Here is a 12,424-nt window from a genome sequence, read left to right on the forward strand (position 1 = left end):
TCAGAGCAACAATCCTCTGGACTTGTAGAAGAAGGAGGTGAGGGATGCAGGGAGATGGGGCAGAGAGGTGGGAGAGAGGGCGGTGCAGGGACATGAAGGGAGGAGGACAGAGAGGTGGGAGAGAGGGCGGTGCAGGGACATTAAGGGGAGGAGGACAGAGGAGGGACAGAGTGCTCACGTCACTAGCCAGCTTCTCGTAGTCCTCCATCAGCTGCTCATTCTCCTGGTTGACAGCCAACACCTTGCAGATCCTATTGGCCGCCGTCTCCGCCTGGAGGAGGAACAGGAAGGAATGCGTTCTATCGTCACCATGGGAACTGTTACAGTAGTCAGTGAGTTAGACATGACATGGCTGCATTGCATAATCAAGGAAAAATAATATCTAGATATCTAACTCTCTCTCCCTCTAGATCCTTAACTGTCTATCTAGATATCTAAACCTATCTGTTTATCTATAGATATCTGTCTATCTAGATATCTAAACCTATCTATCTCTCTAGATATCTGTCTATCTAGATATCTAAACCTATCTGTATCTCTCTATCTAGATATCTAAACCTATCTATATCTCTCTAGATATCTGTCTATCTAGATATCTAAACCTATTTGTCTATCTATAGATATCTGTCTGTCTAGATATCTAAACCTATCTATATCTCTCTAGATATCTGTCTATCTAGATATCTAAACCTATCTATATCTCTCTAGATATCTGTCTATCTATAGATATCTGTCTATCTAGATATCTAAACCTATCTGTATCTCTCTAGATATCTAAACCTATCTGTATCTCTCTAGATATCTAAACCTATCTATATCTCTCTAGATATCTGTCTATCTAGATATCTAAACCTATCTGTATCTCTCTAGATATCTAAACCTATCTGTATCTCTCTAGATATCTAAACCTATCTATATCTCTCTAGATATCTGTCTATCTAGATATCTAAACCTATTTGTCTATCTATAGATATCTGTCTATCTAGATACAGTGCCTTGCGAAAGTATTAGGCCCCCTTGAACTTTGCGACCTTTTGCCACATTTCAGGCTTCAAACATAAAGATATAAAACTGTATTTTTGTGAAGAATCAACAACAAGTGGGACACAATCATGAAGTGGAACGACATTTATTGGATATTTCAAACTTTTTAACAAATCAAAAACGGAAGAATTGGGCGTGCAAAATTATTCAACCCCTTTACTTTCAGTGCAGCAAACTCTCTCCAGAAGTTCAGTGAGGATCTCTGAATGATCCAATGTTGACCTAAATGACTAATGATGATAAATACAATCCACCTGTGTGTAATCAAGTCTCCGTATAAATGCACCTGCACTGTGCTAGTCTCAGAGGTCCGTTAAAGCGCAGAGAGCATCATGAAGAACAAGGAACACACCAGGCAGGTCCGAGATACTGTTATGAAGAGGTTTAAAGCCGGATTTGGATACAAAGAGATTTCCCAAGCTTTAAACATCCCAAGGAGCACTGTGCAAGCGATAATATTGAAATGGAAGGAGTATCAGACCACTGCAAATCTACCAAGACCTGGCCGTCCCTCTAAACTTTCAGCTCATACAAGGAGAAGACTGATCAGAGATGCAGCCAAGAGGCCCATGATCACTCTGGATGAACTGCAGAGATCTACAGCTGAGGTGGGAGACTCTGTCCATAGGACAACAATCAGTCGTATATTGCACAAATCTGGCCTTTATGGAAGAGTGGTAAGAAGAAAGCCATTTCTTAAAGATATCCATAAAAAAGTGTCGTTTAAAGTTTGCCACAAGCCACCTGGGAGACACACCAAACATGTGGAAGAAGGTGCTCTGGTCAGATGAAACCAAAATTGAACTTTTTGGCAACAATGCAAAACGTTATGTTTGGCGTAAAAGCAACACAGCTCATCACCCTGAACACACCATCCCCACTGTCAAACATGGTGGTGGCAGCATCATGGTTTGGGCCTGCTTTTCTTCAGCAGGGACAGGGAAGATGGTTAAAATTGATGGGAAGATGGATGGAGCCAAATACAGGACCATTCTGGAAGAAAACCTGATGGAGTCTGCAAAAGACCTGAGACTGGGACGGAGATTTGTCTTCCAACAAGACAATGATCCAAAACATAAAGCAAAATCTACAATGGAATGGTTCAAAAATAAACATATCCAGGTGTTAGAATGGCCAAGTCAAAGTCTAGACCTGAATCCAATCGAGAATCTGTGGAAAGAACTGAAAACTGCTGTTCACAAATGCTCTCCATCCAACCTCACTGAGCTCGAGCTGTTTTGCAAGGAGGAATGGGAAAAATGTCAGTCTCTCGATGTGCAAAACTGATAGAGACATACCCCAAGCAACTTACAGCTGTAGTCGCAGTAAAAAGGTGGCGCTACAAAGTATTAATTTAAGGGGGCTGAATAATTTTGCACGCCCAATTTTTCAGTTTATGATTTGTTAAAAAGTTTGAAATATCCAATAAATGTCGTTCCACTTCATGATTGTGTCCCACTTGTTGTTGATTCTTCACAAAAAAAAAATAGTTTTATATCTTTATGTTTGAAGCCTGAAATGTGGCAAAAGGTCGCAAAGTTCAAGGGGCCGAATACTTTCGCAAGGCACTGTATCTCTCTAGATATCTGTCTATCTAGATATCTAAACCTATCTGTCTATCTATAGATATCTGTCTATCTAGATATCTAAACCTATCTATATCTCTAGATATCTGTCTATCTAGATATCTAAACCTATCTGTCTATCTATAGATATCTGTCTATCTAGATATCTAAACCTATCTATATCTCTCTAGATATCTGTCTATCTGGATATCTAAACCTATCTGTCTATCTATAGATATGTCTATCTAGATACAGTGCCTTATGAAAGTATTAGGCCCCCTTGAACTTTGCGACCTTTTGCCACATTTCATCTAGATATCTAAACAGGGGAACAGAGGGAACAGAGGGAACAGGGGGGACAGAGGGAACAGGGGGAACAGGGGAACAGAGGGAACAGGGGGAACAGAGGGAACAGGGGGAACAGAGGGAACAGGGGGAACAGAGGGAACAGGGGGAACAGAGGGAAGAGAGGGAACAGGGGGAACAGAGGGAACAGAGGGAACAGGGGGGAACAGAGGGAACAGAGGAACAGGGGAACAGGGGAACAGAGAGAACAGAGAGAACAGAGGGAACAGGGGAACAGAGGGAACAGAGAGAACGGGGGGAACAGAGAGAACAGGGAGAACAGGGGAACAGAGAACAGAGAGAACAGGGGGGAACAGAGAGAACAGGGGGAACAGAGAGAACAGAGGGAACAGGGGAACAGAGGAACAGGGGAACAGAGAGAACAGAGAGAACAGAGGGAACAGGGGGAACAGGGGAACAGAGGAACAGGGGGAACAGAGGGAACAGGGGAACAGAGAGAACAGAGGGAACAGGGGGAACAGAACAGAGGGAACAGGGAACAGAGGGAACAGGGGGAACAGAGAGAACAGGGGGAACAGGGGAACAGAGAGAACAGAGGGAACAGAGAGAACAGGAGAACAGAGGGAACAGAGAGAACAGAGGAACAGAGGGAACAGAGAGAACAGGGGGAACAGGGGAACAGAGAGAACAGAGAGAACAGAGGGAACAGAGAGAACAGAGGGAACAGAGAGAACAGAGAGAACAGAGAGAACAGAGGAACAGAGAGAACAGAGGAACAGAGGAACAGAGAGAACAGAGGAACAGAGAGAACAGAGGAACAGAGGAACAGGGGAACAGAGGGAACAGAGAGAACAGAGAGAACAGAGGGAACAGAGAGAACAGAGGGAACAAAGGGAACAGAGAGAACAGAGGGAACAGAGGGAACAGGGGAACAGGGGAACAGAGGGAACAGAGAGAACAGAGGGAACAGAGAGAACAGAGGAACAGAGGGAACAGAGAGAACAGAGGGAACAAAGGAACAGAGGGAACAGAGGGAACAGAGAGAACAGAGGGAACAGGGGGAACAGAGGGGGAACAGAGGGAACAGAGGAACAGAGGGAACAGAGGGAACAGGGGAACAGAGGAACAGAGAGAACAGGGGAACATAGGGAACAGAGGAACAGGGGAACAGAGGGAACAGAGGGAACAGAGGGAACAGAGAGAACAGGGAACAGAGGGAACAGAGAGAACAGAGGAACAGAGAGAACAGGGGGAACAGGGAACAGAGAGAACAGAGGGAACAGAGAGAACAGGGGAACAGAGAGAACAGAGGAACAGAGAGAACAGGGGAACAGAGAGAACAGAGGGAACAGGGGAACAGAGAGAACAGAGGGAACAGAGGGGACAGAGAGAACAGAGGGAACAGAGAGAACAGAGAGAACAGAGAGAACAGGGGAACAGGGGGAACAGAGAGAACAGAGGGAACAGAGGGAACAGAGAGAACAGAGGGAACAGAGGGAACAGAGAGAACAGGGGAACAGAGGGAACAGAGGGAACAGAGGGAACAGGGGAACAGAGGGAACAGAGGAACAGAGGGAACAGAGGGAACAGAGAGAACAGGGGGAACAGAGGGAACAGAGGGAACAGGGGGAACAGAGGGAACAGAGAGAACAGAGAGAACAGAGGGAACAGGGGGGAACAGAGGGAACAGAGGGAACAGAGGGAACAGAGAGAACAGAGGGAACAGGGGGAACAGAGAGAACAGAGGGAACAGAGGGAACAGGGGAACAGAGAGAACAGAGGGAACAGGGGAACAGAGGAACAGAGGGAACAGAGGGAACAGAGAGAACAGAGGAACAGAGAACAGAGGGAACAGAGAGAACGGGGGGGAACAGGGGGAACAGAGAACAGAGGGAACAGGAGAACAGAGGGAACAGAGGGAACAGAGAGAACAGAGGGAACAGAGGGAACAGAGGGAACAGAGAGAACAGAGGGAACAGAGAGAACAGAGGGAACAGAGGGAACAGAGGGAACAGAGAGAACAGAGGAACAGAGAGAACAGAGGAACAGAGGAACAGAGAGAACAGAGGGAACAGAGAGAACAGAAGAACAGAGGGAACAGAGGGAACAGAGAGAACAGAGAGAACAGAGAGAGAACAGAGGAACAGAGGGAACAGAGAGAACAGAGGAACAGAGGAACAGAGAGAACAGAGGGAACAGAGGGAACAGAGGGAACAGGGAGAACAGAGAGAACAGAGGGAACAGAGGGAACAAAGGGAACAGAGGGAACAGAACAGAGAGAACAGGGGAACAGGGGAACAGGGGAACAGAGGAACAGAGGGAACAGAGAGAACAGAGGGAGAGAACAGAGGGAACAGAGGGAACAGAGGGAACAGAGGAACAGAGGGAACAGAGGAACAGAGAGAACAGGGAACAGAGGGAACAGAGGGAACAGGGGAACAGAGGGAACAGAGGGAACAGAGGGAACAGGGGGAACAGAGGGGAACAGAGAACAGAGAGAACAGGGGGAACAGAGGGAACAGAGGGAACAGGGGGAACAGAGGGAACAGAGGAACAGGAGAACAGGGGGAACAGAGGGAACAGAGAGAACAGAGGGAACAGAGAGAACAGAGGGAACAGAACAGAGAACAGAGGGAACAGAGAACAGGGGGAACAGAGAGAACAGAGGGAACAGAGAGAACAGGGGGAACAGAGAGAACAGAGGGAACAGAGGGAACAGAGAGAACAGAGGGAACAGAGAGAACAGAGAGAACAGAGAGAACAGAGAGAACAGAGAGAACAGGGGGAACAGGGGGAACAGAGAACAGAGGAACAGAGGGAACAGAGAGAACAGAGGGAACAGGGAGGAGAACAGAGAGAACAGAGGGATCCAGGGGGAACAGAGGGAACAGAGGGAACAGAGGGAACAGAGAGGGAACAGAGGGAACAGAGGAACAGGGGAACAGAGGAACAGAGAGAACAGGGGGAACAGGAACAGGGAACAGGGGGAACAGAGGGAACAGAGAGAACAGAGGGAACAGGGGGAACAGAGGGAACAGAGGGAACAGGGAACAGAGGGAACAGAGGGGGAACAGAGGGAACAGAGGAACAGAGGGAACAGAGAGAACAGAGGGAACAGGGGGAACAGAACAGAGGGAACAGAGGGAACAGAGAGAACAGAACAGAGAGAACAGAGGGAACAGAGAAGGAACAGAGGGAACAGAGAGAACAGAGGGAACAGAGGGAACAGAGAGAACAGAGGGAACAGAGAACGGGGAACAGGGGAACAGAGAGAACAGAGGGAACAGAGGAACAGAGAGAACAGGGGGAACAGAGAGAACAGAGGAACAGAGAGAACAGAGGGAACAGAGAGAACAGAGGGAACAGAGAGAACAGAGGGAACAGAGGGAACAGAGAGAACAGAGAGAACAGAGGAACAGAGAGAACAGAGGGAACAGAGAGAACAGAGGAACAGAGGGAACAGAGAGAACAGGGGGAACAGAGGGAACAGAGAGAACAGAGGGAACAGAGGAACAGGGGAACAGAGGGAACAGAGGAACAGGGACAGAACAGGAGACAGAGAGAACAGAGGGAACAGGGGAACAGAGGAACAGAGGAACAGGGGAACAGAGGGAACAGAGGAACAGAGGAACAGGGAACAGAGGGAACAGAGGGAACAGGGGGAACAGAGGGGAACAGAGGGAACAGGAACAGAGGAACAGGGGAACAGGGGGAACAGAGGGAACAGAGGGAACAGAGAGAACAGAGGGAACAGAGGGAACAGAGAGAACAGAGGGAACAGAGGGAACAGAGGGAACAGAGGGAACAGAGGGAACAGAGGGAACAGAGGAACAGAGGGAACAGAGGGAACAGAGGAACAGAGGGAACAGAGGGAACAGAGGGAACAGAGAGAACAGAGGGAACAGAGGAACAGAGGGAACAGAGAGAACAGAGGGAACAGAGGAACAGAGAGAACAGAGGAACAGAGGGAACAGAGAGAACAGAGAACAGAGGGAACAGAGAGAACAGAGGGAACAGGGAACAGAGGGAGAGGGAACAGAGGGAACAGAGAGAACAGAGGGAACAGAGGGAACAGAGAGAACAGAGGAACAGAGAGAACAGAGGGAACAGAGGGAACAGAGAGAACAGAGGAACAGAGGAACAGGAGGAACAGAGGGAACAGAGGAACAGAGGGAACAGGGGAACAGAGGGAACAGAGGGAACAGAGGAACAGGGGAACAGAGGGAACAGGAGAACAGGGAACAGGGAACAGAGAACAGGAACAGAGGAACAGAGAGAACAGAGGGAACAGAGAGAACAGAGGGAACAGAGGGAACAGAGGAACAGAGGGAACAGGGGGAACAGAGAGGAACAGAGGAACAGAGAACAGGGGAACAGAGGGAACAGAGGAACAGAGAACAGAGGAACAGAGAACAGAGGGAACAGAGGGAACAGAGGGAACAGAGGAACAGAGGGAACAGAGGAACAGGGGAACAGAGGGAACAGAACAGGGGAACAGAGGGAACAGAGGGAACAGAGGGAACAGGGGGAACAGAGGGAACAGGGGAACAGGGGGAACAGAGGGAACAGAGGGAACAGAGGAACAGGGGAACAGGGGGAACAGAGGGAACATAGGGAACAGAGGAACAGGGGAACAGAGGAACAGAGGGAACAGGGGGAACAGGGGGAACAGAGGGAACAGAGGAACAGAGGGAACAGAGGGAACAGGGGGAACAGGGGAACAGGAACAGAGGGAACAGAGGAACAGGGGGAACAGAGGGAACATAGGGAACAGAGGAACAGGGGGAACAGAGGGAACAGGAACAGAGGGAACAGAGAGAACAGGGGGAACAGAGGGAACAGAGGGAACAGGGGGAACAGAGGGAACAGAGGAACAGCAGAACAGAGGGAACAGAGGGAACAGAGGGAACAGGGGAACAGAGAGAACAGAGGGAACAGAGGGAACAGAGAGAACAGAGGAACAGGGGGAACAGAGGGAACAGAGGGGAACAGAGGAACAGGGGGAACAGGGGGAACAGAGAGAACAGAGGGAACAGAGAGAACAGGGGAACAGAGAGAACAGAGGGAACAGAGAGAACAGAGAGAACAGAGGGAACAGAGGGAACAGAGAGAACAGAGAGAACAGAGGGAACAGAGGGAACAGAGGGAACAGGGGGGGAACAGAGGGAACAGAGGGAACAGGGGGAACAGGGGAACAGAGGGAACAGAGGGAACAGGGGAACAGAACAGAGGAACAGGGGAACAGAGGGAACAGAGGGAACAGAGAGAACAGAGAGAACAGAGGGAACAGAGAGAACAGGGAACAGAGGGAACAGGGGAACAGAGGGAACAGAGGGAACAGAGGGAACAGAGGGAACAGGGGAACAGAGGGAACAGAGGGAACAGAGAGAACAGGGGAACAGAGGGAACAGAGGAACAGAGGGAACAGAGGGAACAGAGGAACAGAGAGAACAGGGGAACAGGGGGAACAGGGGGAACAGAGGAACAGAGGGAACAGAGAGAACAGGGGAACAGAGGGAACAGAGAGAACAGAGGGAACAGAGGAACAGAGGAACAGAGAGAACAGAGGAACAGAGGGAACAGAGAGAACAGAGGGAACAGAGAGAACAGAGAACAGAGAGAACAGAGGGAACAGGGGGAACAGGAGGAACAGAGGGAACAGAGAGAACAGAGGGAACAGAGAGAACAGAGGGAACAGAGAGAACAGAGGGAACAGAGAGAACAGAGGGAACAGGGGGAACAGAGGGAACAGGGGAACAGAGGGAACAGAGAGAACAGAGGGAACAGAGAGAACAGAGGGAACAGAGAGAACAGAGGGAACAGGGGAACAGAGGGAACAGAGGGAACAGAGGGAACAGAGAGAACAGAGGGAACAGAGAGAACAGAGGAACAGGGAGAACAGAGGAACAGGGGGAACAGGGGGAACAGAGGGAACAGAGGGAACAGAGGGAACAGAGGGAACATAGGAACAGAGGAACAGGGGGAACAGAGGGAACAGAGGGAACAGGGGAACAGGGGAACAGGGGGAACAGGGGGAACAGGGGAACAGGGGGAACAGAGGGAACAGGGGGAACAGAGGGAACAGAGGGAACAGGGGAACAGAGGGGAACAGGGGAAGAGGGGGAACAGGGGAACAGAGGAACAGGGGAACAGAGGGAACAGGGGGAACAGAGGGAACAGAGGGAACAGAGAGAACAGAGGGAACAGGGGGAACAGAGGGAACAGAGAGAACAGAGGGAACAGAGGAACAGAGGGAACAGAGAGAACAGGGGGGGGAACAGGGGGAACAGAGGAACAGAGGGAACAGGGGGAACAGAGAGAACAGAGGGAACAGAGGGAACAGAGAGAACAGAGGGAATGGGGAACAGAGAGAACAGAGGGAACAGAGGGAACAGAGAGAACAGGGGGAACAGAGGAACAGAGGGAACAGAGGGAACAGGGGGAACAGAACAGAGGGAACAGAGGGAACAGAGGGAACAGAGGGAACGGGGGGGAACAGAACAGAGGGAACAGAGAGGGAACAGAGGGAACAGGGGAACAGAGGAACAGAGGGAACAGAGGAACAGAGGGAACAGGGGGAACAGAGAGAACAGAGGAACAGGGGGAACAGAGGGAACAGAGGAACAGGGGGAACAGAGGAACAGAGGGAACAGGGGGAACAGAGGGAACAGAGGGAACAGAGGAACAGAGGGAACAGAGGGAACAGAGGAACAGAGGGAACAGAGGGAACAGGGAACAGAGGGAACAGAGGGAACAGAGGGAACAGGGGAACAGAGGGAACATAGGGAACAGAGGGAACAGGGGAACAGGGGAACAGAGGGAACAGAGGGAACAGAGGAACAGGGGAACAGAGGGAACAGAGAGAACAGAGAACAGGGGAACAGGGGAACAGAGGGAACAGAGGGAACAGAGGGAACAGAGAGAACAGGGAACAGGGGGAACAGGGGGAACAGAGGAACAGAGGGAACAGAGGGAACAGAACAGGGGGAACAGAGGGAACATAGGGAACAGAGGGAACAGGGGAACAGAGAGAACAGAGAGAACAGAGGGAACAGGGGGAACAGAGGGAACAGAGGGAACAGAGGGAACAGAGAGAACAGGGGGAACAGGGAACAGAGGGGAACAGAGGGAACAGAGGGAACAGAGGGAACAGAGGGAACAGAGAGAACAGAGGGAACAGAGGGAACAGAGAGAACAGGGGAACAGGGGGAACAGAGGGAACAGAGGGAACAGAGAGAACAGAGGGAACAGAGAGAACAGAGGGAACAGGAGAACAGAGGGAACAGGGGAACAGAGGGAACAGAGGGAACAGAGGGAACAGAGAGAACAGAGGGAACAGAGGGAACAGAGAGAACAGGGGAACAGAGGGAACAGGGGAACAGGGGAACAGAACAGGGGGAACAGGGAACAGAGGGAACAGGGGGAACAGAGGGAACAGAGGGAACAGGGGGAACAGAGGGAACAGAGGGAACAGAGGGAACAGGGGAACAGGGGAACAGGGGGGAACAGAGGGAACAGAGGGAACAGGGGAACAGAGGGAACAGAGGGAACAGAGGGAACAGAACAGGGAACAGAGGGAACAGGGGAACAGAGGGAACAGAGAGAACAGAGGAACAGAGGGAACAGAGGGAACAGAGAGAACAGGGGGAACAGAGGAACAGAGGGAACAGAGGGAACAGAGGGAACAGGGGGAACAGAGGGAACAGAGGGAACAGAGGGAACAGAGGAGAACAGAGGGAACAGGGGGAACAGAGGAACAGAGGGAACAGAGGGAACAGAGAGAACGGGGGGGAACAGAGGGAACAGAGGGAACAGGGGAACAGGGGAACAGAGAGAACAGAGGGAACAGAGGGAACAGAGAGAACAGAGAGAACAGGGGGAACAGAGGGAACAGAGGGAACAGAGGGAACAGAGAACAGGGGAACAGGGGGAACAGAGGAACAGAGGGAACAGGGGGAACAGGGGGAACAGAGAGAACAGAGGGAACAGAGGGAACAGAGAGAACAGAACGGGGGAACAGAGGAACAGAGGGAACAGAGGGAACAGAGGGGAGGGAACAGAGGAACAGAGGGAACAGAACAGGGAACAGGGGGAACAGAGGGAACAGAGGGAACAGAGGGAACAGAGGGAACAGAGGGAACAGGGGGAACAGAGGGAACAGGGGAACAGAGAACAGGGGAACAGAGGGAACAGAGAGGGAACAGGGGAACAGAGAGAACAGAGGGAACAGGGGGAACAGGGGGGAACAGAGGGAACAGAACAGAGGAACAGAGGGAACAGAGGAACAGAGGAACAGGGGGAACAGAGGAACAGAGGGAACAGAGGGAACAGAGGGAACAGAGGGAACAGAGGAACAGGGGAACAGAGGGAACAGGGAACAGAGGAACAGAGGGAACAGAGAGAACAGAGAACAGAGGGAACAGGGAACAGGGGGAACAGAGGGAGAACAGAGGGAACAGGGGGAACAGAACAGGGAACAGAGAGAACAGAGAGGGAACAGAGGGAACAGGGGGAACAGAGGAACAGGGGGAACAGAGAGAACAGAACAGAGGAACAGGGGGAGGAACAGAGAGAACAGGGGGAACAGAGGAACAGGAACAGAGAACAGAACAGGAACAGGAACAGAGGGAACAGAGGGAACAGAGGAACAGGGGAACAGAGGGAACAGGACAGGGGGAACAGAGAGAACAGAGGGAACAGGGGGAACAGAGGAACAGAGGGAACAGGGGGAACAGGGGAACAGAGGAACAGAGGGAACAGAGGGAACAGGGGGAACAGAGGGAACAGGGGAACAGGGAACAGGGAACAGGGGGAACAGAGGGAACAGAGGGGGAACAGAGGGAACAGGGAACAGAGGGAACAGGGGGAACAGAGAGAACAGGGGAACAGAGGGAACAGGGGGAACAGGGGAACAGAGGAACAGAGGGAACAGAGAGAACAGAGGGAACAGAGGGAACAGAGGGAACAGGGGAACAGAGGGAACAGAGGGAACAGGGGAACAGGGGGAACAGAGGAACAGGGGGGGAACAGGGGGAACAGGGGAACAGGGGGAACAGAGGGAACAGGGGGAACAGAGGGAACAGAGAGGGGGAACAGGGGAACAGAGAGGGAACAGAGGGAACAGAACAGGGAACAGAGGGAACAGAGGGAACAGGGGAACAGAACAGAGAACAGAGGGAACAGAGGAACAGAGGGAACAGGGGAACAGAGGAGAACAGAGGGAACAGAGGGAACAGGGGAACAGAGGGAACAGAGGGGGAACAGAACAGAGGGAACAGAGGGAACAGAGGAACAGGGGGAACAGAGGAACAGGGAGGAACAGAGGGAACAGGGGGAACAGAGGGAACAGGGGGAACAGGGGGAACAGAGGGAACAGAGGGAACAGAGAACAGAGGAACAGAGGGAACAGGGGAACAGAGGGAACAGAGGGGAACAGAGAAACAGGGAACAGAGGGAACAGAGGGAACAGAGGGAACAGGGGGAACAGAGAGAACACAGGGAACAGAGGG

General features: G+C 51.2%; 1 protein-coding gene across 50 annotated transcripts in view; it reads right to left on the reverse strand.

Moving 5' to 3' along the window:
• actn1 (actinin, alpha 1) overlaps nt 1-12,424 on the reverse strand; it is a 114,048-nt gene that overhangs the window by 30,324 nt on the left and 71,300 nt on the right. For all 50 annotated transcript variants that reach the window (XM_052485536.1, XM_052485530.1, XM_052485537.1 and 47 more), the window contains exon 9: nt 179-271. In XM_052485536.1, coding sequence (XP_052341496.1) covers nt 179-271 — 93 coding nt within the window. The remainder of the gene's footprint in view (nt 1-178; nt 272-12,424) is intronic.

This window comes from Oncorhynchus keta, chromosome 29 (assembly GCF_023373465.1).
Source record: "Oncorhynchus keta strain PuntledgeMale-10-30-2019 chromosome 29, Oket_V2, whole genome shotgun sequence".
In the NCBI taxonomy this organism is placed as follows: Eukaryota; Metazoa; Chordata; class Actinopteri; order Salmoniformes; family Salmonidae; genus Oncorhynchus; species Oncorhynchus keta.